The following is a 27,174-nucleotide window of genomic DNA, read 5'->3' as shown; positions in this document are numbered from 1 at the left end:
TCAAAACGTGCGTTTTTTGGCATTTTAACGCTTTAAATTATTTATCTTCACCCCCAAAATTCAAAGACACTCTGCACTCGTTACATCAGTTCAGTTGTAATGAATAATTGGTAATGGAAAAATACGAGAGTAAACGAGTGCAAATCAATTCTTCTGTTTACTGAGGTTTCGCCCGCATCTCCGCCGAGTGCAGACACAGGGAGCACGTGATGAGGCTGTCGCACACACGCACGCAGTTTGTTTCACTTTAGTGCCGTGTGCAGAGAGGACAAACTGTTGACAAACAATTATGGGAGAGAATAAAGCTTTCATACAATCTAAAATTGCCTCTAGGCGAGCATCATCTGTGTCTTTAATGTCATCTATGGGCCAATATCTCCTTAAGTTGGGCATAGAACTTATTTAGACTCTTATACGTGTTTACTTTAATATTTAAAGGTGTCGCATTACTTTGCCTTTCTCACAGAAATCTAAAACCATTAAATAAGCTCAAAGACTGGGCAAGAATGACAAAGTATGGTATTTTATAGACCTCTTTGATTGTAACACACTACTTTTTTGCTATCAAACAAGGTCTTTCCATCTCCCAAAACCAAAATAACAAACAAAAGCATCTAATTATATAATCACGTAAACAAACAGCAATCAACATTCAGCCAGTGGAGTGGAACGGTAGTTATATAATCGTAAAAACAACACATTGATGTGACAGGGTGGGAATGATGACTCCTGATTGTCTGATAGTTTGCACCCAGTGTGATTAAGGATGTTTAACCGTGTGCAGGCTGAAGCGGGGGGGCTTTTGCACTCGGTGTGTGCAATCAGAGCTGTATAAATGCAGCGCGCGATCACTTCTCTGGCACCTTCTACATCAACTCATTCACTGACCGAGTGAAGCGATACTTCCAAAGGACTTTCGGGCTCTTTAAAGATACTTTGAGGAAAAATGGATCCTTGTGATTGCGCCAAGAGTAAGTGTTTTAGACATTCAATTTACGATTATGTTGAATTTAGTTTTGGAATCAAGTTACTACTTGCAGTTGTCTGACGTCTCATTTTACTTGTCAGATTGTTTTACCAGGGCTTATTTAATTTTAAAATATTTGTGGTGTTTTAAGTGTGTGTATAGGTGGACTTTAATAAAGCCTCAAATAACATGAAAATTATGCTTCTAGTTCTAGCACAATCTGATAGTAGTTTTAGATTTATTTAATTGGTTTAATTGGAGTTATAACTGTAATGTTATGTGTTTTTGTAGCTGGAACTTGCAACTGTGGTGCCACCTGCAAGTGCACTAACTGCCAGTGTACAACCTGCAAGAAGAGTAAGTGAACTTTGTAACTGTTTACTAATTTTTTTTTATATTTTTCTCTCTCTCTGAGGTGGCTAAACTTATTTCTCTTCTATTGTCACAGGTTGCTGTACCTGCTGCCCGTCTGGTTGCAGCAAATGTGCCTCTGGCTGTGTCTGTAAGGGCAATTCCTGCGGCTCCAGCTGCTGTCAATGAGGAGGTCAACGTGATGTTTTGCTACAACAATGTGAATCTGTTCATCTGTATTTGTCATCGTTTTGTGTCGCATAATGTTGTCTTTCTATGAAATAAATGACCTCCCAGTTGTTCTCCAAATCTCACTGTTTAATGTTGTGGAATCACTTAAAGGCTAAAGAGGGAAAACGATGCACTGATTTGTATTGCTAAAAATAAGACTATCATAAGATGTCGGTTCTTTATTAATAGACATTTGTAAGTCTTTCTGCCATGTACGTTGTCTACAATATATCACTGTCAGCAGTTATTGGTGTGTGGCTTTATTTCATACCTCTCTTGTTTTTGTGAACTCTAATATACATTATGCACCTTATAATGTGGGATGCTCTTGACCGGCTATTGAAGTGCTTTATTGGTAATGCAAGTTTTAGAATACATAAGATGGCAGTGCAATCACTAAGACCCACTCACTGTTAATTTTGTTTAAACTTTATTTTGATGGTCCCTTTTACACATTATGTATAGGTACTTTGCAACTACCTGTCAACTTTAGAGTAATATCTGTTAACTCATTATTGTGATGGTCCTCCAAAAGACATGAGTAACTTTACAAGTGCATGTCAATTTATTTTAACCCTACTAGTTTACTTCACACTCTTAGTAAGACTATAACACTCATTTAGTAGACCTGTAGGTGCAATGTTACTTCGTCATCAGAATGTGTCAAAGGGACCATCAAAATGTGAAACCAAAATTTCTGGTGTTAAATGTGGCATGTGTGAGCACATCTCTCTTGGAAGCTGATAACTGCAGGAGGCTTAACTTAAAGCTGACATTGTTTGAGTCAGTCATTGCTCTGTTAGGTTTGTTCAAAGAGCGTATCTGGAAAAATAGTCACCATAGTGAAGAGGAAAAAATAAATGTTTTTCAATTGTTGGGTTAAAGCAAAACAAAAAGTTTTCCAAGTTGGGAAAATATTTTATTTGTATTAATTTATATGCCAAAGGCTGTTTATCCAAGCATACTCTGCATTTTGGCACACATTCATTTGTCACTTGGTAGGCAGTTAAATGAGGCAGATGCCAACATGTTTTACCCTCATGGTGTAATTAAGGACTTAATATGAATGTAATATTACTGTAATTTAGTACTAGCCTACTATTATTAATAATTATATTGTACAAATGTATATATAATTTAATTTATATATTATATAAAGTTTATATTATTAAAACATTATATTAAATATTTAAATGCTATTATTGTACAATGTTATTAGGCCTCCCGTGATTTTTAAACATTATATAGGCTTACCATGATATATCAAGTATATCGGACACTTCTGTATCTTCACCGTCATGTTTCAGTGAAATGGATTTCCAAGTAATCTTACAGAAATTGTGCATGACTTGATCTCGCCGATATTAACGTATTGTAATTTGTAAACAGAAACATCTGAATAAAGTTCTATCGAGGCTCTAGTCGCGGGTGTTTTTGGGAAAAAACGGTTTGAACCAATCAGCGCTCGCTCTCACAGGAACCCGGGAGTTCACGAGGGGGGATGTGTTTAGCATAGCGGCTAAAGTGAAATCATTGTATTATAGCCGCTATAAGAATACACATTCAGCGAGGTGGGTTGTTACATATGCGTTAACTAATTAACTATTTAATAGCTTGTTAATTGTAGTCGCATTTGACAGGTGTCTGTTTGGGACACGTTTACCGACAGCACCTCATGTCAAGTTAGCTTGCTAGCAAGTGACAGTCATTTCTATTGACTACAGTTATTACACAAGCTAAACAACCATGACATTCATTCAATGTAGTACTAATATTGTGTTATCTATCTATCTATCTATCTATCTATCTATCTATCTATCTATCTATCTATCTATCTATCACGAATATTCGTCCCAGTTATGCTAAAAGAATAAATGCGAATGTATGTATATCATGTCACTGACTTACCTAAGTAATCATGAAAATTATATATATTTTCAACAGAAATCCCACAGTTACTACTGTAAAGTCATGATAAATGAACCTGGAGTCTCTTTCAAACTGTAGGGTTATCAATGTATAAAGCTTACAGTATTATAGTGATTACAAGAACTAGTATTTGATAATCTGCTGGGTGTTACTGTTACTTTGGTAACTGATATACTGAATACAAATGATGTGCATATCACCATGTGTAACAGGCATACTGCTCTTGTTTTGCTGTCAGGTGGAACAGGTGCTGGATATGGATACTGAGGGCTTCGGGGAACTCCTGCAGCAGGCAGAACAGCTCGCAGCAGAGACCGAGGCCGTGTCCGAGCTGCCCCATGTCGAGCGAAACCTACAGGAGATCCAGCAGGCAGGAGAGCGACTACGGTCCCGCACTCTCACCAGAACCTCTCAAGACACAGCTGATGTAAAAGCGTGAGTTTTCAGTTTGATGTGTTCAAATGCATTTAAAAGTCATGCCAATTCATGGAAAGTAATTTTAAAAAAGCATGCTCTTTAAATGGTGTCATAATTTTTTTTTACTTCAGCTCCATCCTCCTGGGCTCTCGTGGTCTTGACATCTTCCATATCTCCCAGCGTCTTGAAAGTCTCAGTGCAGCCACTACATTTGAGCCTCTTGAGCCAGTCAAGGACACAGATATTCAGGTTAGTAGGTGTTTTGTTTGGGTGGGAGGCTGTGTTCATAGTTGCGTTTATACTTTATACCTCCCCATTGCATCTCATGAGATGCAGCTGTGTTATGTCATATATTTAGCTGCTGCTTAAATTGTTTAAACTGTAGCATTTGTTGATATCAAAGTGCTCTAATTTTCTGGATGTACACTACAGTTTAAAATAACTTATATACACCAAGTTCTAAAGTTTGGGGTCGGTAAGATTTTTAAAGGCTTTTTAACGAAGTGTCTTATGCTCACCAAGGCTGCATTTAATTGATAAAAATAATCAGTAAAACAATATATAACAAACATCATCATATATAACAATATTGTAAAATAATATTACAATTTAGAAATGTTTTTGTAATTTAATATTTTTAAATATTCACATGATTCTTCAGAAATCAATCTATGCTGATTTCCTTAATTTGAATTTAAGTTGATCTGCTTAAAGGCACAATATCTAAGATTTTTGATTAAAATATCCAAAAAACACTAGAACAATGTTATATTTTGTTGACTTGTGTACTTGCATTATTCCAAACGTTTCTAACAATGTATAGCTCAACACGGTTAGTCTTATCCCAGGTGAAAAAGACGTACTGTTTAATGTATTAAAAATGCATTAAAGTATATTTGTATTGTACTAAAAACATACAGGTCTTTTTCACCTGGGATTGTTTGAATCACTTGTTTTCTTGATTTACCTAGAATAGCCTACAATGTTTGTACCATGCCTCAGAGACAACACTATTTTGTCAAGTGGCTAACAAGGCATAATCATAGAGAGCTTTCTCCATCACACATTATATTTAAAAATTAACATGTCATTTAGCAACACAAGTCATCCAGTTTTTATTAATATGATATTCTAATATCGATCTAGATTACTGCAAAGTGCACCAAGTGTCTCATAGCAGCCACAGAGCGAACGCATTATAATATAACTTTCAACACTCTCAAATGTATTTAGTATGATTGTTTTCAGCATAAGCATAATAAAAGCACCGCTTGACTCAATGCCGGTGTGTATCGCAGGTCTCTCTCATTAGCATTCGCTCCAGCCCTGCTTCATACCACAGTAACTATAATACAAACTTTAATAGCTCATCCATGAACATGATTTCTGCCCGAGTCCGTCGGATTCTTCTCCATCGGTGGAGGTGAAGACGACAACTCCCTTGAATCCACGCTAATTCACGGCATCATCAAGCCTTTGTTTTGAATAAGTGATCTCTAGTGGCCTAAATTACATGTTGTGCCTTTAAGTAGCATTTCTTATGATTATTAATGTTTAAAACAGTGCTGCTCAATATTTTTGTGGAAACCACGATAATTTTTTTTCATTTCATTCTTTGAAAAATAGAAAGTTCAAAAGAAAAGCATTTAAGAGCAGCAAATAAGTGGAAACCAGCCAAAGTACAGTTTGCTTGAATATTGTGTTGAGTTTTTCCAAAGATTTAGTGGTGTTTTTTTTGGTTTTTTTACATAGAAAACCAAGTTACTTTCTTTCGATATGGTCGGAAGCGAACAGTGTAGCATTTCTCATTTTATATTCTATATTTTATAGTCTGAGTCTGTCATTGTCCTCCTTTTTCTCATTTTAAAACATGTATGGGTAGTAAAATCAAGCTTTACACCACCATTTGATACATGTTTGCTTGTCATATACATGGACATCATATGACTAAATTGCTAGCCTGGTCTGATAAGTTTTTTTAAAGATATTTGTATAAGTTGTACTCATTCCTGTGCTGTATTGTCTGTAAGTTAAACTTAATCAGATACCTAGTTGATTTTGCTTTTAAAGGTGCTTTCAGATGCATTTTTTAAAAACTTCAGTCTGTAATTGTTAATGTAATATGTGTTCCCTTTATTTTAAGTGGCTTCAATTTGAAACCATCTGCTGTGCATGTAAAAGATTCTATTTTAAAAAAAGAGATCATAATATCAAAAAATGATTTAGCTTGTCAGTTACAACAAACATTTTTAAATGTAATTTTTCAAAATTAATGCTAATTGTATGCATGAGATAGTTAGTTTTTATTGTATCAATAGTTTTTATTGCCAGCAATTTTACTTCAGACTTCATTGTCACATGGCCGATGCTGATTTGGTGCTCAAGAAGCATTTTCTCATTATTATCAATATTGAAAACAGTTGTACTGCTTAATATTTTTGTGGAAACCATGATACAGTCTGACATATTCTTTTATGAATAGAAAGTTCCAAAGAACAGCATTTATTTTAAATACAATTTTCTTTTAACATTATAAATGTCTTTACTGTCACTTTTGATTAATTGAATGCATCCTTGCTGAACAGAAGCAATTCATTAATTTCTTTAAAAAAATCTGACTGTCCTGAAACTTTTTTGTTGGTAGTGTTTGGTTTTTGTTATTGCTTTCCCTAGTGATGTACTCTGCATCGACTTGGGGTAATAATTTGATGAGACATTCCGCATCACTGCCTCAGTAGAAGCCAAATAAACATTTAAACAATCTCCACACTCAGCCCATTTATAATTAGCACTATGCTGTTGCCTTTAGAGCTTGAGAGACAGGATGGGTCTAATGGGTTTTGGACAGTCCATGTGTATGCGTCTATCTTCATGGCAACAGGTTTTCCTGCTATTCATGTTTTTGTACATTTTCATTGCTCCTTAGTGCAACTTTTCTTGTGTGTGTACTGTGTACCATACCCCATGCATTTCCTGCTGTTTATTTTGATTTGGGAATTTGTGGATGGTGACTTTTAGGAATTATATAGTTCATGCTGTGTGAATTGATTATATGTGTTTGCTAAGGCGTGACTTTGCTGTAGCAATGAGTTACAATTGAATTCAGCTTCATCTGTAATAGTAAGACAGTCATGATGACCAAGAGGCGTGATGTGGCAAAACTTGAGTCAGGCAATGCAACTTGAGTCAGGCGATGCATTGTGTAATTCTTTAAACCTTTTACAAACAAACATTGAAATTACACAGCCAAGAGCATTACAGCGTAATAAAGAGTTTAGTGTTTTTGCTGACTGCTGCCTTTGTAAATCAAAAGAAATAAATGTTTAAAAAAAAGAAAAATTATTTTTTAACTTAAAGGCACACTGTGAAACTTTTCAACCTTCATAATATATTTCCAAGACCCTTGTGATGGTACATCGACTTACAATAGGTTGAATGACACGTATGCCATAGCCTGACGGGGTCTGTATCGCTTTTACTGGCACTATGTAACTTCGGGGTTCGGGTAGTAACCCAAGCACAAAAAGAACTACAAAATTCGACTGCTTTACGGCATACATCACTTCCCCCACCACTTCCTCAAATTTGGACGTGAGAGGCCAACCAGCGTTTGCTTTCGTGCGTATGTTTTTGTCATGGGGCTGTTTACACCTGGCCACTTCATGCGTTTTCTCAGATGGGATAGCTATCCGATCGTGAAAAGACCAGGTGTAAATGCCCTCCGAAACGCATTCAAGACGGATTTGAATCCGATCGCTCAAACCACTTCAGGAGGAGGTCTGTGCCGCATTCCAGACGAAACTGGACAAGTGTAAATGCATCTGGTTGTTGAAACCACATGTAAATTGTACTCCTCTCAAAAATGTTAAAAATAAAAACGTGTGAGAGCGTGTTATAGGCTATATGTTATAGACAGATATGACGACGCTACTGGAACACACATCACCGCAGATGAGCAACTGAGCATAGTCATCAAGAGAACGTGCAAACTATCGCAAATCAAAGTGAAAGTAAGTCGCAGACGCTTAACACACAATCATCATCATTAAAAGTAAAGAAATGAAATGATCTTACCAGGGCTGTTACTGCTCTCTCTTATTGCGGTCTTTGATATTGAAATTTTAGCTGATGATCAATAAAATGCTGTTCATATCTGTTGCTTTCGGTGACGTGCACTCCATTAAATCTGCATACAGCGCGGGAATTGAAGATCGGATTTAAATCCGTTTCGCAAAAACACATTTATGTGACCAGGTGTAAATGGAATTGTTTTGATAAATCAGATAGCTATCCGATCTGAGAAAACGCATGAAGTGGCCAGTAAATAAATCTCTTATTTGTAAACTTGTTTGCATTCTATGTTGTATGTTGTTGCGCTTGCTTGTAGTATGTTTTTTTTATATGCTGTTCATTCATTTATTGCTGATAATTAGACCAGTCCAATAATTTCCACATATGTCTAGCTAGCTTTCGATTATCAGAGCTGTTAACAGACTTGCTAAAAAAAACACTCGTTTCTCTTACATGTTTTTTTGCGTTATGTTTTATTGCCTAGCTTGCCTCACGAACTAGTTTGCCAGCTGAACTCAGGTGTTGTGAGGTGTATTTATCACGTAGTCCTGAGGGATATCAGACGACGCTGTTGACGTTGATTCTTGCGATTATCATGAGAACAGTTTTTAATATCTCACATAATTATCAGGACATAAATAAGCCTAACGTAGAGGTTGTAAATAGTGTAAACGAGTACAATTTGCAAACTATTATGATAAATTGCAATAATCATGTCTTCGGAGTCTATCTGTGCCTATTCCATGCCCGATGCAGGTACCGGTGTACAGGGTGGGAGGTGGGGGGGTGGAGGGGTATTTACGACAGTGCAAGTATTCCATAGCGACTCTAGGGGTCGCTGTTTGACAAAAACACAATTCCTTCACAGTGTGCCTTTAATTATGTTTATTACTTCATGAAACTTAACAGTGGTTACTACGCCCCCCGTGGATGCTGTTGATACCAGAGGATTATTCAAATCATGCATATTTCCAATCCATGTTTGTTATTCTGTTCTGGTACACAAAGCACCTGAAGACAAATAGAGCATGTGGGTTCAGAAAGGGACAGAAGGGTGATGTTTATGGTGACCGCATTGTGATGCTACAGGTTTAGTGAATTATAGTGAGCTCACTAGAGCCGGGAATTAGCAGTCAAGTCAACACTGAGCTGGCAAACCACATGAAATTAAAGTTGGAGACCTCTTTGTGGCTTTTGTCCATGTCTGCACACCTCATAGCATTGTGAGCTACTAAGCTTAAATTAGTCTGTTTGGTGGGATGTTTACTGCATAAGTGGAAAATGTTTGTACTTTTCCAGTGTGTATACATTTAATGCTGCAAACCAGTGACATAAATGTATTTACACAAAATCACAGGAAGTAATATATCATCACATACTTGAATGTTGAAGTGGATTTGGGATAAACTAAAGCCCATTTCTTGGGGCTTCATCCATCATCAAATAATAATAATTAATAATTAATTACATTTATATAGCGCTTTTCTCTGCACTCAAAGCGCTTTACATAGAAGGGGGGAATCTCCTCAACCACCACCAATGTGCAGCATCCACCTGGATGATGTGACGGCAGCCATATTGTGCAAGAACGCCCACCACACACCAGATTATTGGTGGAGAGGAGACAAATTTGTCAAATCCTGGCAAATTTGGCCAGGATGACGGGGTTATACCTCTACTCCTTCGAAAGACATCCTGGGATTTTTTGTGACCACAGAGAGTCAGGACCGTGGTTTAACGTCTCATCGAAAGGACGATCATTATTGGGAAAGATGTCAGTTTTACTTTGTTATTCCAATTTTTTTTACAAATTCTGTTAAAATATCCCTCAGTTAATTTGTCTTAAAAAAAATAATATAAAGACTCTAAACAGTAGTAGGTTTGCTATGTGCATTTCTCAGTTATAAAATATATTCCTTATTTCTCAAAGTGCTTCAGTTTCAGAGGAAGCTACTTGTATTGATTGTTTTAAGTTTTAAAGTGAGTCATTGTTATAAATGGCATCTTAACAATATTATTGACAATGCTAAATGATGTCCAGTATAATATGAGTTAAAAAGAGCACTTTTGTGGTTTTATGTCGATGAAGAGGTACTATAAGTCTTACTGAAAGGACACTTTAAGTCTTACTGAACGGCTTCCATAAATTGGGAAACATGGATCTAAACTGGTGATTATCTTTAAATTCATGACCTATTTTCAATGCTGTCAAAGACGAGGCACAACCGTAGTGCACAGATTTTGACTGTTTTTCAGAATCAAAAGATATTTAGAATTTTTGAACAATCACACAGCCACACCCATTAAATGTACGGGAGACGTTTAACAGATTATGTCCTGATAATAGCAATTGGATGATGTCCTCAATTACTTATTTCCATAAAGGATAAACATATTCTCGTCTGTTCGAATGTTATAGACGCTCATTGAGAATTGGCTGTTGACTCATCAAGTCCTGTAATGATCTACTTGGTTTTCGCTTCCTGAAGGTTCGAAACCATCTACCCCCACCCATCTTTTCCTCTGCTTATCTCTTCTCTCCTTCTCTTTTCCACTGTCTCTATCCCTCCCCTTACTCTCGTCTTTTTCGTCAGACATATTTTTGTGGTGGGCCTGCCAGAGTGCGGCTCGACTCTTACTGGAAGTGCACTTACTGCCTGGCACTTTCCTCACCTCCCTCCCTGCCCGAATGTATGTGTGGCTGACAATCTCTTTAGCATTTTCAGTACAACTCTGATTGACTCTAAGGGCTATGAGATTTAATATCTTCCTTTTGTCGAACTTGTGTAACTGCTCTTCCATTTATCATCATCTTCATTCTCATTATGTATCGCCGCCGTCTCAATCTCCTATTGAAAAGACGTTCAGAATCACATTAAACGTGCTGCTGAATAAAACAAAGATGCTGCAGGTGCTATGCTCAGAATTGCATCAGTACAATTGTGCCGAGATATCCAGATGTGCATCGACCCTGCGAGGTGGCGGCAAAGTGTAAATTGTATATTGTGCGTGCTTCATAAGGCTGCTGAGCTGCCTGCCTGAAGACAAAGGAAATGCTTGCTGCTGATGAGGCGTAGTCTCTTGCCTTTCTCTCGCCTTCTGCGTTTGTGTGTGTGTGGGCAAATGTGCAGCCTTCTGTAACCCACGTTTCTTTTATAAAAGCTAAATAAAATAAAAAAAATTTAAACTCGATTTAGGTGCCTATGTCTTGTAGTCAAAAAGGCAAACGCCTTAAATGACAGACTGAAAGCAGGAGATGCTTTACCCGAGCAAAATGGCGCCGAAACAGGCGATGCATCTCATCTTTTTCTTTAACTCTCTCTTCAACTTACTTCCATCTTTCCTGCACCATACCTTCTCACTAGAGTGTGTTATCTAAGCACACAATGGTAGGTGTGGGATAAGTGCAAATAGCTCTACATGTGGAGTCTGATCTCTGGTCAGTGCACTCTGTTCATTAACTAAACATGACTCTTAAGAGGATTATTAGCCCAGTTTCTGGACAGGATGTCGAAATCCATCAGGAGAGTGTGTGTGTGGGGGGGGATCCATTACCATAATTGCATTGCGCTAGCAGAAGTGGAAAAAGGAAGGATGCAGAGATGTTTAAAAAAGGAAGAAATGAGTGAGAGTGAACGAGGAGGCTGGCAGGGATGCTGGAGGAGAGATGAGGAGGAGGGGTGGACGGCTGATGGTAAACAGGCACACGGATCAGGTTGAATAATGACTTCTCCTCAGATTCCCCCCCCCGTGTCTCTGGGCTGACTTGGTACGCTCCGCCTCCGACAATAAAGCAGCCCACTGTAACCCTGCTCGTGGCTCATATCTAGGTTCAGACCACTGGGCCGCCTTGAGGTAAAGAAGAGTGCATGTGGCTGACAGAGTGGGCCTCTGGTAAAAGAGGTCAGGAACGCCCCAGAAATGCACTGGTCCGCTTCTACAGAACGAAGAAGATGGAGAGAGCACGAGCAGGGGACGGGCACACCGCTCCTAGACAGTTTCACCTCCCAGCAGCACTTTCCCAGCAGGTTAAACCAGAGCATGAGTGAGTATCACCTACACGCACATGCACACACCTCGCTATAGGCTACTACATGCATCTCAGTCAGTCGGTTTAACCAGGAAAATGAGACGATCGTCTTCTCCGAAGGGATGATGAAGATGGCGAGGAGGAGGATGATGAAGGCTTGTCTGTCACACAGGAAGTGGTTGGGTTAGGGTGGGGTTCCTTCACTGCTTATTGTGCTGAAGTAAATGAAAGAAAAGAAAAAGAGAGGGATGTGTAGATATAGAGGGGGCTTTTTGTTTAAATCAACTGCCGTGGGTTTGGTTGGCGTATGTATGCATGTCTTTTGTCCATCTCTTGAATTCGATGCCAGTCCATGTCATATTTTCTGCTATATGCTCCTGCTATTTTCACTTTACTTCTCAATCTGTGATGGTCAATATCAGTGCATTGCGTTATACCTGATTTCAAAATATAAATGCATCCAAAAGAAGGTGTGTGCATCATGAACATGTATGTATTTTATATGTTGCATTCATTACAATGGCTTTATTGAGTATATATGTATGTATGTATTTCATATTGTAATGACGTTTTTTTGCCCGTAATGATGCACCATTTTAATCTCTATCAAACTCGCTCAATATTCGCTGTGCTTTGAATCTTCCAGAAATCCACAGTGCTTAATTGTAGGGGATATGATAACCTTCCCTTTCAGCATATGAGATCTGCACTTTGTCTAGCTGCTTTTATGCCAGCCTTTAGTCACGCATTTATTTCACCGTGGTCAGATGATTCAAAACGTGCATCAGAAGATATGTGAATCTTTGGTATAAATTGCACATCTGATCTCCTCTGAGAACTTTAATTCGATGTGACTAATAATGGGTTAAAATGACACATGCAATGACACGCATCACAGTATGTATTAAGCATGTTCTCAGTTTAGGCATGACCCAAATGCATCCATTTAAAATGTTCCTTTTGTCAGTTAGTGGGTCTTGGGTACTTGATGCAGAGCATGGATTCCTGAAGGGGGCACTGTTCTGTAGCTAGCGGTTGGAGGCACAGTGACTGAGCAAGAAATAATGCTGCTAAGTACGAAATGTTGGCTGCTCCCACACCTTAAACCCCCACCCACTTTCCATCTCTGTATCCATTAGCTCGGCTTGTTCGTTCAGATGTGTCATTTAGACGTTGCGTTCCCCAAATCAGAATAAATCAATCCTCATTTACAGCTGTCAGTCAACGTGTGGATGGGGTGATGGGGGTCGTGCGATCTCAGAGGGGGGAGGAAAGAAGTGAGGAATCATCGGGGGGAGGGGGGGTCAGGATTCACCTCTGTACTTAACACTTGGATAAGAGAGGAGTCAAGGATTTAATGATGGAGTCAAGGAAACATCTCGAAAATCAATGTAGTGTCATGTTTTTTATGACATTACCGTATTCAGTAAAAATCAATGGAAAATGTACTTGATGCTTTTTCAACTCCATCTATGTTACAATAATAAAAGCAGATGAGTGCAGGTTCCAGTTCAGAGGTCACGTTTCTCTCCATCCTTCAATATTGGCTTTTTAAGCGATCTAATGATCCTCCAAACCCATCAGAACTAGCTTTCTCCTTCCATCAGTACCACTCCCTATCCCAGCCCCCACTCAATGTGTGTGTGTGTGTGTGTGTTGCACGCCATTCCAGTGACTTCTCTGTCCTTAGGATCAGCTGCTGGATCTTTCTGTTCTGTGTTTAATCAAAACGAATGCGGGTGTGTGTGTGAGTGTTCGTTACCCTGGTGTACATCAAAAACGAGTGCTTGTAATGCATCCATACAGGTTGTTCGAGCTGCACACTCGTCATCTAGTCAGAAAATGTAGCTTGTGTATCCGTGGAGGCTACTGATGTGTGCGTTTTCCATCTGTGATCGAACAAAGATGACGTTTTAGATGATGATGGTCCATAATTAGATATAAGCAGCTGTTAGCTTAATGATTTGCAGTGGGGAACATTCAAATCAGGCTTGTCTCTGGTTTTGACAGTGTCATAGAGATTGGTCCAAAAAGTCTAGATATGTGGAAACCAAGCAGTTTCAACCACATTTTCCAAACCCGTCCATGAACTTCTGTGTGTAGAACTGTGGTTCACGTGTTTGCACGAATGTGGGGTGTCTTAAATGCACAGTACTTTTTGTACACTCAAGAACGTATTGAACCAAACCTTTGCTGAACCAGCTCTGACCAGTCGAGAGCCGCCATTTTGGGTGAGCGATCTCGCATAGGGTCGATTCTAAGCACATTTTTAGCAGTTATTTCAATAATGATGCCAATTCTCCATCTCTAGCCTGTGGTGCTTGCGTCTTAGAGGAAGTATGGAGGGAATGAGAGAGAAAGGGAGAGAGGGCGTGTGCTCTGCATGCAGAAAAGGGGAAAGTAGGTTGCAGTACGTTTAACCTCCATGCCGTGTCTCTTGTTCCAGGGCTTTCTCAAGAACGAGAGAGACAATGCACTGCTGTCAGCCATCGAGGAATCACGCCGCAGGGTGAGTGTCTTCCTTCACTACTTTTCATTTATTTTCTTAGTCGGTCAAATTATGCCTTTATGTCCATTGGAGAGAAAAGGAACGTGATTTTTAGCAACATTAAACCTCAGTGTAACTATATCCCGAATTGTCCAGACATTTAGAATCTGCACTATTCATCTGACAACTCCTTTAAAACCGTCTCCTTCCGAGGGTCACTCTTTCGGTTTCAGACCAAATCCCCTTTTCCCCTTATTGCCTCTTCAGCCACTGTCAGCAAGGTAAAAACAGGCCCTTTCAGCTGTTATTACGGTATCAATCTCTCAGCAGCAGAGAGCTCAGGTCAATATCCATCCATCCTCTCAGTCTAGTCATCAAACCTCTCAGGAGGAGGAATGTCAGCAAAGAGACGGAGAGGATAATTTGCTCACCAAAGAGGAGGTGTTAACCAGTGACCCAGATGACCTGCATGTGACAAAATGTCGCTGGTGAAAGTTTTGGGTCCTCAAGCACTACAGTAAAATTGATGTCCATCACAGACTGGGTCAAAAGCTTTTTGACACAACTTTTGCTGATATATATATATATTTCTTACAGGCCAAAACTGTTTTGCATGATTTAAATTTATTTAATAAAAATAATGGCACCTGTTTGGAAAAACATGACAACTCATTCCTTATATTTTTATTATTGTGGCTTAATGGGAGGAATATTCCACATATTTGTTGCCGCATGGAGAGCTGGGCAGAAATTAGGCTAGACGTTTTAGAAGTAGAAGTTTTCTTAAGCAGACCATTTATGTGTTTTTGAATCTTGCACGTGACTTACATCAGCAAGTGTCAGACAATAGTTCTTAAAATTTGACATAAACTGCAGTTTCTAATAAAGTTACCGTCCAACTGGCAAGTACTTTATTCACACTACTCTCCAAAGCCAATTTTCTTTGTCAGTTTTCTTTCTTTATTTTATTTTTGTGTTCATTTTGGACCCCAAGTGAGAATGGAGTAAACTGCAGGATGATTAATGGCTTTTTTGACCCAGTAAAATCATCTGAAGAACAGTTAGTTCCTGAAGTGCTTATAAAGCCATGCGCTATTATTTCCCACCCTAAAACAAAAAGCCCCTATGCGTCTTTTCCTCTCTGAATTTTACCTGATTCACATTAACTTCTGCACATTGAACTGATATTATCTCACTCCCTCCCTCATTAAGCTTGATTCCAAAATCTCTTCCTCCAGAGTTCAGAAGCCTTTTTAATTAGAACGCTTGCAATTATCACACGTCGATCCGCCGGGACCGAGAAAAATAGACGAAAGGTCTTCGGATTCAATCAGGGTATGGGCTAAATCTGTAGTAGGCGTGAAGACAGACCCAGATAGCGGCACAGTTCCATTAGCGAGGCCTCTGCGCATCCAGGCTTTTGCGGGCCAGACCCAGTTTGAGTCTCCCCAGGCCCAGCTCTCGTTCCTTGTCCCTCGGAGGTGGGATTGGGGGAGGGGTGAAGATAGTGGTGCCCGTTAGCGCTTATTGTTCACAGCATGCTTCCCAGATCCAGGCTGCTCCCTTCTTACTCCACTAGCTATTTTTAATGCGTCACATGTTGGGTAACCTATATATTCACTGAAGGCTTCATAGTTTCACTCATTTGGCTCTCTATCATCACATGTAGTCTGTTTTTCATGTGTGATTTGTACCTCGTCCCCTCGATTTTACTCGTTCTGTCCTTCTCGCAGACATTTCTGTTGGCGGAGGAGTACCACAGAGACTCTATGTTGGTGCAGTGGGAGCAGGTGAAGCAGAGAGTGTTGCACACCCTGCTGGGAGCTGGAGAGGATGCACTGGACTTCAGCCAGGAAGTGGAGGTCTGAGGAACATCACGCCACATAAAACACAATACACACACAGGACAGATATGACATAGCTCCCTTGTATTATATATATATATATATATATATATATATAATATATATATATATATATATATATATAATATATATATGATATATTTATACACATTCATAATATCACACACTCACCTCATGTGACGTGTTCTGACGTGTTCATGAAGCACAAGTTTTCTTATAGCATCTAAGGAGCTTGTTCAGATCTGTTGCTGTGATACGGCCAGCCTGTGGCTACGTTTGGCCTGGATCTGAGTGTTAGTGAAATCTTATCTGGCAAGAGCTTTTCTAGTAGCTCTTTTCAGACAAGGACATTTAGACCTGATTGTCTTTTTATTGATCGTCTTTAAATGATTTATAATTTTAGATATTAGTACATATTAATAAAAACTTTAGTGGGAGAGTGAGAGAGTTAGCTTATATATATATATATATATATATATATATATATATATATATATATATATATATATATATATATATATATATATACATATATATATATATATATATATATATACTGATATTTTATATAGCATTATTATTTGCCAATAAATATGTTTTTTTTTCTTCTTAGCTGTGGGTATATTCATATGTGTGTATATTTTATATAGACAGAGTTGTATATGCTCTCAGCATACAAGAAGGGGAAAAAATCATGAGAATAAGATGGGATGACTGGTTGTTTTTAGAGGCTATTATTCATAAATAAAAGGTGTTTTGGCAGCACTGCTCACATCTCTGCTGTCACAAAATGGAGAGGTGAGCAAGAGGAAAGGATGTAGAAAACATCAAACATTGAAGATGACAAGCACTCCTCTTCTGAATAATATATACCCAAAAATGCATTTTCACTTTTATGTCCTCAAGTATAACAATAGTCTGTCTACGGCAAATAGTGACAGTCTTTTTGAGATCGTCGAAACCTCAGGGTATGCTTTTGTCTTTCCTTTTATTGTCCTATAAAGGATTTGAGAAGAGTGTTGTGTTTGTGTGTATATTGTGTATTTTGCTCTAGGAGATTTTTGACTGCTGTCCTGCTGCTTTAATTATTAAACAGCAGTTAAATTTTCCATGTGTGACCTGCTGTTCTCTTCCTATGCCAGGAGCTCACTCTTCCCTGTACCACCAGCCTGAGTCGCCCCTCCCTGCTAGATAGTCACACAAACTACAACGCCTCAGTGGCTTTCTTGCCAGGCTGTTCATGGAATTTGCTACTAGGGAGTGTGTGTGTGCACGTGCGTGTGTATGAGTGTCTTTGAAAATAATTTCAATTAAACCACCATATGCTTTATCAATGTGAAATCTTTCTAAATGTGATTTTATTTTATTTTTCTTTAGAACGGGTTGGATACAATTATGTCCACGTACAAAATTTAAGGTTTTCGTGTGTGTGTCTCTCTGTATATTCACAGTACTGAGCTGTGTGCTCTCAAGCGTGAGTTATGTTCTTAACAATAGCTTCACGCTACATTGGTCGCTGCATTTAGATTAAAACAACTCTGCGAGATAAACGCAGCTTGTGCACTTGTCAAACCCACGCTTTTAGAGGCACATATGCACACCTACACATGTAGAGAATATTAATACGGTCTTGTTGTGTAGACATCCTTGTTTATGCCTTAACGACTGTTGCTATGTGCCCCACAGCCCAGTTTCGTGAGTGAGGTCGCAGTTCCAGGACGCAGTGCACTGGACAGTGTGGAAGTTGCCTACAGCCGACAGGTTTGTAGAAAGCCACACATATACAAAATAAATATAATGATAAATAAAAATAAAATATACTGTATCTATAAATTATTAAAATTAAAATTTGCTATTTCTATTTATGTATTTGTATGTATATACATTTAAAAAGTATAAAAATATATATGTTATATATTTTAAGAAATCATTTTAATACATATTAAAAAAAATAAAAATGTATTAAAGCTTTAGCGTATAATTATAAGCATGAAATCAGTCATTTAAACATTATAATTTACAGTAGAAATGTTAACTCTCCAGAATTTTGAAACATCACATAGAAAGAACAAACTGGCCGACAGCAATATAATCACTAATAAATCATGCAGACATGTTGAAAATTAAACGAGTGGCTCATAGTTACTCAGAGTACCTTGTCATTTAGTTCAGCTTAGCTTTTCTCTTGTTCCGTGATCTAGACACAAGAATAAATGTGTTTTGTTTTGCGAGCCTAGCTCGATTGATCTATAAGATTGATTGGCTGGATGATGGCATGATGGGTTAGCTCCCAATCTATCCATAAAGGGGAGGGCCGTTTCTCACTCTCTTCTCCTTTGTTCTCCTTTTTTATTATCAGATCTCTCATCTATTTCCTTTGTCTTTTTTTCTCTAATCATGTGTCGCCACATCGCCTGCGGAGTCATCTTTCTAGTCTTAGCACTCTTTTTTGAAGACCTTCTAAACATTTTTATCCTGTTTGTTTTGTTTTTCATCGTCCTTCATTTCACCTCCAGATCATAGTGGATCCAGCTGCCCAGAGCTTGGCCTTAGACAGCAGTCAGTCTTTGACCATCATTCTCAATTTGCATTTTTCCTCTTTTGTTTAGATCTACATCTTCAATGAGAAGATAGTAAATGGACATCTTCAGCCCAACCTGGGAGATCTCTGTGCATCAGTGGCCGAAAGCCTGGATGATAAGGTATATCACATTTGGCTTCTGCATGCGTGTTCTTAACTGTGCTTTTCATCTCAGAAATTTCAGGAAGCGATTGCATTAATAGTAAAGTTGTTTGTGCGTGTGTTTGTAGAACGTTTCAGACATGTGGCTCATGGTGAAGCAGATGACAGACGTTTTGTTGGTGCCGGCAAAGGACACTCTGAAGAGTCGAGTGTCTGTGGACATGCAGATGGCCTTCGTCAGACAAGCTCTACAGTTCCTGGAGAACAGGTGAAAGAAAGGAAATGCAGCTTGCTCTTTGATTAGAGAGATAATATTGAAAAAATTGCACATTTCATTCAATTCACATTTATTTGTATAGCGCTTTTCACAATACACATCGTTTCATATTGCAATTCCACATTACAATTTAGAGTGATCTGTTATCAGAGGTAACTGTCTAAGATATGTATTTCAGAAATGTACATCTACAAAATCACAGTTAACTAAGAATATATTAATTTAAACAATGTAATAATTTAAGGAAGAAACAATGAGCTCATTGAAGTAATGAATGTTTCAGTGTACAATTGTACAGTTTACACTGATTAAAGACTTCCAATTTATTGTGGAAATTGTTTGTACGATTCAGCAGTTACACTAAATGTTAAATGGTTTTGAAATAAGTCACAGACTTTTTTTTAAATAATTTAATTATTATTATTTTTTTTTATGTAATTTATTTCTGTGATGGTAAAGCTGAATTATCATCATTACTCTAGTCTTCAGAGTCACATGATCCTTCAGAAATTCTAATATGCTAATTTGGTGCTCAAGAAATGCGTCTTATTATCAATGTTGAAAACAGTTGTGCTGTTTAATATTTTAGTGAAAACCGTGATCCATTTTTGTCCGGATTCTTTGATAAATAGAAACTTCAAAAGAACAGAATTTGTTTAGAATAGAAATCTTTTGTAACATTATAAATGTCTTAACTGTTACTTTTGATCAATTTAATGTATCCTTGTTGAATAAAAGAAGTGCCTTTTGAATTGTACTGTATGTTTAGGGTTCCTATGGTCCTTGAAAACCTGAAAATATCAGGGACTTCTCACCCACATAGTCCATCACTTGAAAAGTCATGGAAATTAATGAAACAATTTCATGAAAATTTGTGAATGTCGATTTTATGCTGTATACATTTCATCGGCTTGATTTTGCTCTTGTGTAGATTAAAGCGTGCTTACAGGCCGTAGAGATTTCAGTTTGTGAACCAATCATTCTTTTAACCCAATGCTTGTTTCTCTCTTCTGCAGCTATAAAAATTACACTATGGTCACTGTTTTTGGGAATCTGCACCAGGCTCAGTTGGGTGGTGTACCTGGCACTTATCAGCTCGTATGCAGCTTCCTAAACATCAAGCTGCCGACCCCGCTGCCAGGCATGCAGGTACTGCAGCAAAACGTGTCCACACCGCACAGCACAGGCAGCACTACATCATACAGATTAGACGCCATCACTGCAGATACTCTCGAGCGAACTGCTCTGAGTGTGGCTTCCGTAGTTTAGATAACAGCAGTGGTTTCTCCCTGCATGGGCTAATAAGCTGCTTATTTCAGACTCGAAAGTAAAAAGGGGGTAAATGGACGCAGTGTGACCCGAGGATAAACCTTGCTGTGCGTGCATGTGTGTAACAGGACGGCGAGGTGGAGGGACATTCAGTGTGGGCTCTGATCTATTTCTGCCTGCGTTGTGGAGACCTGTCTGCCGCCATGCAGGTGGTGAACAGGGCACAGCATCAGCTGGGAGACTTTAAGATCTGGTTTCAGGAGTACATGAACAGCCCCGACCGACGGTGAGAACACACATACGCACACCCCAAAAACTAGATCACATCCTAAGAGAACTATTTCTCCTCTGCTTTTGGTAACTACTTCTCTCTGGTATGCTTGACCCAGCTTGCTCCCTTTTTGTATCTCATGCATAAGTTTATCTTAAAACCTGAATAATTCAGTAAATCCGTTTTATAGTTCCTCATAAATTTACTCAACTGCATTGTTCTTCTCAGTTTGTCTCCAGCCACAGAGAATAAACTACGACTTCATTACCGGCGTGTGCTGAGGAACAGCGCAGACCCCTACAAGCGTGCAGTCTACTGCCTCATCGGTAAATGCGACATCGCCGACAATCATGGAGAAGTGGCCGATAAGACCGAGGATTACCTGTGGCTCAAGGTCAGATATAGTCACTGATCGTATATCAGTGTGTACGTTATAGCTGTACGTTAGTATATTATCTTTTACTGATGAGGGTTTAGTTGCCCAGTTTTTGAGTCGTGTTCTGTGTCCCTACCAGCTGAATCAAGTGTGTTTTGATGAGGACGGTAGCAGCTCGCCTCAGGACAGAATGACTCTGGCACAACTTCAGAAACAGCTACTGGAGGACTATGGTGAGACCCACAGTCATCAAAAATATTTAACAGCTGTTCTGTGACGGGCAGGTTTCAACTAGATTCGATCAGATTCAGAGAAAAAGAATGATGAAAATTGGGATCAAATTGATCAAAATTTATTAGTGACAAGGGGACCCTAACCATTTCTGTAAAACTGGATTAATCAGACTACTCTAGTTATAATATTACAGTTACAAAAATGTTGTCAATATGTCTTAATGCATTGGGAGAGGGATCTCAACTCTATAAATCAAGTGGCCTCTGGCAATGTGCAAAACTCAGGTCAAATTATTCCATAAAGCCAATAAATCTTCCCACTTATCTTTTAGATTCACTCCAGTCTTAAAGGAAGAGATTTAATTGGGCATGTGAAAGACTAGGAAGTTAGTCAGTATGCAAAACCCCCCTATTCAGTCTCTGCCAGTGTGCCTAGCCCAGATAAAAGTGTATGTCATTGTGCTGTTTTCTCATGGCTTAAACTTCTCCTCGCCCAGTTTTAAAAAGGCATCCGCTTAGTTTCTTCCACCTGCCTGATGAGTCAGTCTTATCTCTCCAGCACTCCTGCAGTACACCACATTAAAGACTCCCTCTATTGCTGATAAGACTCCTTCACTCCCAGCTGCGCTGCCACTACGCTCCATGCAAAGTCACAGCAGGTCTTTTCAATGCTGCTTTAAGACGTCAGTTTTAATGGCAATTTAAATAAGAGGGGATTATTTCAACTCATGCAAATGGAAATGAAACAGCCTATTTAAGCACTTCACAGCTGAGGAAGATTTATGTGGAACCTATTACTCGCTTAAAGAAGCATTCGAATTCCTTAAGTTACAAATCCTTATTGGCTGCATGTGCACATTTCCAATATGTGGTTTATATTGTTTTATAAGTGGTTTTGGATTATCCCAAATGTCCATGAATGTGTTCATAAAGGTGTGTGGCATTATTTGAATTGTTTTCTGCAGGCGAGTCCCATTTCTCAGCCAGCCACCAGCCATTCCTGTACTTCCAGGTGCTTTTCCTGACGGCACAGTTTGAGGCGGCCATAGCGTTCCTTTTCCGAGTGGAGCGTCTGCGCAGCCATGCAGTTCACGTAGCTCTGGTGCTGTACGAACTCAAACTGCTGCTCAAATCATCAGGCCAGAGCGCACAACTCTGTAAGTTGTGATCATTGAGTGACAACTCTAAATTGTATCTAGTTTCTGTTCTAAGGAGGTTTTTGGTCTCTTCTCAGTGAGTCAAGAGGCTGGAGATCCTCCAATGGTGCGAAGGCTGAACTTCATCAGGCTGCTTATGCTCTACACCCGCAAGTTTGAGTCCACTGACCCACGAGAGGCTCTACAGTACTTCTACTTCCTCCGGTAATGGTCATCCTAACCCCAGCTGATGCTATTGGGTCATCTGGGGGTAACATACTGAAAGAGCTGATCTCAAATCAGTCAGGTTGAACAGCTATCGAGCAAATCTATACTTCATTATACCAAACCTGTCCTGAAATCATCTTGTTTCCTGTTTGATGAGTGGCTGAACTGTAAGTCATGACTTTTTCCCTGAAAATTCTGAGCGGAAATCCCTCTCTGAGAAGAGATTAATGTGTCATGAATAACTCAGAACCTTCCACGAATGATCTATGAATAATTAAACCTGTTCCATGCACACTGTGAATTCGATGCTAACTTGCCCCATTGTTTTAAGAGACCTCGCAGCCACGGGAAACAGTTGATCTTCTAAAGGTCTTTTATCTCTGGGTTTCCGTGCGTATCACTAAGCGAGCACGTTCATTCGCAGGTCAAAGTGATTTTGTGCTACAAATGGCATAATTGCTGTACTGCACCGAGTGAAAACTAAATCGCTGTTCTCTGATTGGCCATAGGAATGAGAAGGACAGTCAAGGAGAAAACATGTTCATGCGCTGTGTCAGCGAGCTAGTCATCGAGAGTCGGGAGGTAAGAAGCCTGTACGAGCTCATTGGAGGAAGAGTTTCTGCATACTAATTGCTGTTATCATTACATAATTTCTGTCAATTCTTAACTCTCTTCCTGTAGTTTGATATGCTTCTTGGAAGACTCGAAAAAGATGGAAGCAGAAAGGTATGTTGGAGGCTTTTGTTGTTATATCACCTGACTAGCAGACAGCGAACGTGCCACTTCTTTCTCTGTAACTCATTGTGCACTGCACACATTGATTTTGCTTTATATTTGGTTCATTCAGCCGTGCAGGGTTGTGTAGAATGTGCTTTTGTCTCGGAGGTCTTTACAACACAGTCTGGCCTTTCATGCTCAAAGCCATTTTGACAACACCATTGTGCATTCAAAGTCCTCTGCTCTAAGCAGTGCTTGTTTGAATCCCTTCAGCCCGGCGTGATTGACAAATTTGCCGGAGACACGCGGGCCATCATTACCAAGGTAGCCTCGGAGGCCGAGAACAAGGGATTGTTTGAGGAGGCCGTCAAACTGTACGAGTTAGCCAAGGTAAGATATGCTGTGATGTGCCATTGGCTTTATTAGTCTAGTGATGATTTTGTGCCTAAAACATCTTTTCTTTCCTGCATCAGAACTCTGATAAGGTCCTGGAGCTGATGAACAAACTGCTGAGTCCAGTTATTGCTCAAGTCAGCGAGCCCCAGTCCAACAAAGAGCGACTCAAAAACATGGCAGTGGCTATTGCTGAAAGGTACGTATTTTGTACACAGACCTCTATAGATTATGGAAGCTAAAAAAAGTTCCCAATTACGACTATTTATCGCAATTAGACTTTGTTCCTTGTAATAGTGATTGTAATAGTATCTGCCAATTGTGACTTTATTTCTTATTTTATCTCACAATTACATTCTTTTTTTTACAGGCTTTCATTAGTAGCCTCCATCTAAATGGTGCATTATGGGTTTTATGGTCTTGTAGTTTCAATGAACACCTTTTGTTTGTTTGAGCACAGGTACCGTACCAACGGTATAGCTGGGGAGAAGTCTGTGGACAGCACATTCTACCTGCTTCTGGACCTCATGACGTTCTTTGATGAGTACCACGCCGGCCACATAGACCGAGCCTACGATGTAAGTCGCCAATAAGACCCCTCCCTGCTGACCTTGGGGCCCATGCTGCTAGAGCTAGGTATCTGACTAATCTATATTTTTGTGCCATTCTGTGTCAGGTTATTGAGAGGCTAAAGTTGGTTCCCTTAAGTCAGGACAGTGTTGAGGAGCGAGTCGCGGCCTTCAGAAACTTCAGTGATGAGGTAAGAGATCATCTTGCATTAGCATAAATTGCCCACTTGCTGTTATCTCAAATGTTATTGTGCCATTTCACGTGACCCCAAATTAACAAGTTGTTAGTATGCGTTTTCAAATCTTTCCTTTTTGGTTGAGTTGACCAAAATCTAGTCTATATTTTTTGAAAAATTGTGTTCATTTTAAATGGCCAGAATGGAGGAGACCTTAATTCACATGACATTCTCTCCATAATATTTCCAGGTCAGACATAATTTGTCCGAGGTTCTACTGGCCACAATGAATATCCTGTTCACGCAGTATAAGCGTCTAAAGGGGGCTGCAGCAGGCACACCAGGAAGACCACAGCGTACCCTAGAGGACAGAGACACTGTAAGATGTATTCTCTAAGATAACAGTTATTGCTTATTCAACTATAAAACTAATCCTGAGACCATTATTCACTGGACATTTGACACACACTGTGACAATACATGTTAATCCTGATTAGCTCTTCTCAAGTGTGTGTGTGCATTTCTCTGTAGCTGCTGCGCAGTCAAGCCCGGGCTCTGATCACGTTTGCGGGAATGATTCCGTATCGGATGGCTGGAGATACCAATGCCAGACTGGTTCAGATGGAGGTCCTAATGAACTGAAACGCCCCACCCCACCCTTTTCTTGCAACTCTCCTTTATTGTCCTCATTCCACCATTATTTTGTCAACTTATATTTGTATTCTTTCCATGATTTGAAATAAAAAAAAATTAAGTTCAGTTTTGTTTCAATTTAATTTTTTATCATAAACCTCATTTTTACTTTGACGTGACGTTATTGTTTTGTCCTGCATTTTCTGTTTTAGTTTATTACATCTCAGTTGCTATTCTTTTTTTAAAAGCCATATCAAATATACAATTACAGTTTATCTCTCATGACATCCAATATCAAGCAATCAATTTGCACATCTCATGGAGATTATATTCTTTATTATATTAATATCAGTGAGATTATTCACTTTGGTAGATTTGGTTGCAAACACAGATTACTGTACTATACATACAGGGTTCTCACAGTCCTGGAAATATTAGGGAATTCTGTTTTCCAGGTCTGGAAATGGCATGGAATTTAATTAGACAAATTTCAATAGTGATTATACATTTTTCTAGTTATACATTCCTCTCAAATATTGTATTTATTTATATTGCTCTTCATTAGAGGTTATAAATATTGGTAACACTTTATTTTACACTGTCCTTGTTACACTTTACATGTACTTACTATATTAATAACAGTAAATTATGCATAATTACATGCACCTAACCATATAGTAAGTACATGTTGTTTTTTAATATTACTCCGTACTTAAGTATACAATTACACTGTAACAAAGGCACCAACCAAGTATTTATTTTAAGGGAACACTTCACAATAAATTCCCATTAATGCATTAACTAACAATGAGCAATACATTTGTTACAGTATTTATTCATCTAATGTTAGTAAGAACTTAGTTCATGTTAGTTCAGGTCCATTAAATTATATTAACAGATACAACTTTTTATTTTAATAATGTATTGAAATGAATTTATTATTTTATTAAATGCTTTAGAAGTATTTTTCATTTTTAGTTCGTTACGTACTTTTTTTTTTTTTGCCTTTGTTTTGGTTCGCTCACACTTATTCATGTAATGTATGTTGTGTAACACAAACAATCCTACTGTACAAGTGTCCGGGCGGTCAGGGAGGGTTTAAATCTCTCTCAGAGAGTTCTGAGAGCAGGGATGTGTGTGTGTGACATCGATTCTCTCAGCAGATGCTGGGTTATGGAGGAAATGCCCATAGAGCACACAGATGGACGTGTTTGCTTCGTCACGGCCGGCTGCAGTGTCTGCTTCAGCTCCCTCGAAACTCTGCTTTGCATTTGTAACCATTAGCATCTGGAGCTAAATATTCCAGTGCACTGTCCTAAATTCAAGGTGCAGGATTCACAATAATCAGGCTGTTTTAACTTTATTTCACCCTTTAAGCAAAAGCTCTCCTGCAAGGACAAACCTGGTCCACATTCATTCAATCTTCCATATCACAAGTGTCAAAATAGAAGTGTCTTGGACAGAAGAAGAAGACCTGGAGGGCAAATTTCCGTCTTCACACCGCATGGACTGGTGTGTGTGCTGCAGCTGGTGTTGTGAATCAGGCCGATGTCACACGTCCGCGATAACCCGGCTATTTCACAACACCAGGGTGGCACCACACCGCTGTCAACAGGAGCTCTGCTAACGGATCGCCTCATTCATCCCTTATACAAAGCTTAGGCTACATGTAATGTATTATCCTCAATGTGGAAAAATATGGGAGTGGTTTTTTGAAAATAAAACTTTGTACAACCAAGATGAAGTTTCCTTTTTATGTTTAATGTGAAGTATTACAATTTTAATAAACTTTTTTTGTATTTTAATATATTTTAAGACGTAATTTATTCCTGTGATGACAAAGCTGAATTTCCATCATCATTAG

General features: G+C 38.9%; 2 protein-coding genes across 2 annotated transcripts; both read left to right on the top strand.

Annotated features, from left to right (window-relative positions):
- The first annotated feature begins 624 nt into the window (after positions 1-624).
- mt2 (metallothionein 2) lies at positions 625-1,796 on the top strand. Its single transcript, XM_084124302.1, has 3 exons — positions 625-971; positions 1,259-1,324; positions 1,416-1,796. Exons 1-3 carry the CDS (start codon positions 947-949, stop codon positions 1,505-1,507), a joined length of 183 nt encoding a protein of 60 aa, XP_083980428.1. The 5' UTR covers positions 625-946; the 3' UTR covers positions 1,508-1,796.
- A 1,191-nt stretch (positions 1,797-2,987) lies between these two features.
- Positions 2,988-25,436, top strand: nup93 (nucleoporin 93). The gene is made up of 22 exons (XM_084124145.1): positions 2,988-3,120; positions 3,717-3,913; positions 4,027-4,144; positions 14,443-14,505; positions 16,218-16,346; positions 18,036-18,110; positions 18,959-19,051; positions 19,161-19,300; positions 20,326-20,458; positions 20,707-20,864; positions 21,078-21,243; positions 21,365-21,458; positions 22,424-22,615; positions 22,693-22,819; positions 23,332-23,404; positions 23,504-23,548; positions 23,813-23,929; positions 24,013-24,131; positions 24,393-24,510; positions 24,609-24,692; positions 24,928-25,056; positions 25,209-25,436. The coding sequence occupies exons 2-22, from the start codon at positions 3,735-3,737 to the stop codon at positions 25,317-25,319; spliced, it is 2,463 nt and encodes an 820-aa protein (XP_083980271.1). The 5' UTR covers positions 2,988-3,120; positions 3,717-3,734; the 3' UTR covers positions 25,320-25,436.
- Positions 25,437-27,174: the final 1,738 nt, after the last annotated feature.

This window comes from Abramis brama (assembly GCF_963993115.1).
Source record: "Abramis brama genome assembly, chromosome: 9".
NCBI lineage: Eukaryota > Metazoa > Chordata > Actinopteri > Cypriniformes > Leuciscidae > Abramis > Abramis brama.
The sequence above is the reverse complement of the archived record's forward strand: the minus strand, read 5'-3'. Positions and strand labels throughout refer to the sequence as shown.

Excerpts from the sequence above, each read along its gene's own strand:
- mt2 (XM_084124302.1), top strand. The coding sequence starts at position 947 with ATGGATCCTTGTGATTGCGCCAAGA. Across the intron at positions 972-1,258 it reads TCCTTGTGATTGCGCCAAGA|CTGGAACTTGCAACTGTGGT; the intron begins GTAAGTGTTTTA and ends GTGTTTTTGTAG. Across the intron at positions 1,325-1,415 it reads GTGTACAACCTGCAAGAAGA|GTTGCTGTACCTGCTGCCCG; the intron begins GTAAGTGAACTT and ends CTATTGTCACAG.
- nup93 (XM_084124145.1), top strand. The coding sequence starts at position 3,735 with ATGGATACTGAGGGCTTCGGGGAACTCCTGCAGCAGGCAGAACAGCTC. Across the intron at positions 18,111-18,958 it reads AAGTTGCCTACAGCCGACAG|ATCTACATCTTCAATGAGAA; the intron begins GTTTGTAGAAAG and ends TCTTTTGTTTAG. Across the intron at positions 19,052-19,160 it reads CCGAAAGCCTGGATGATAAG|AACGTTTCAGACATGTGGCT; the intron begins GTATATCACATT and ends GTGTGTTTGTAG.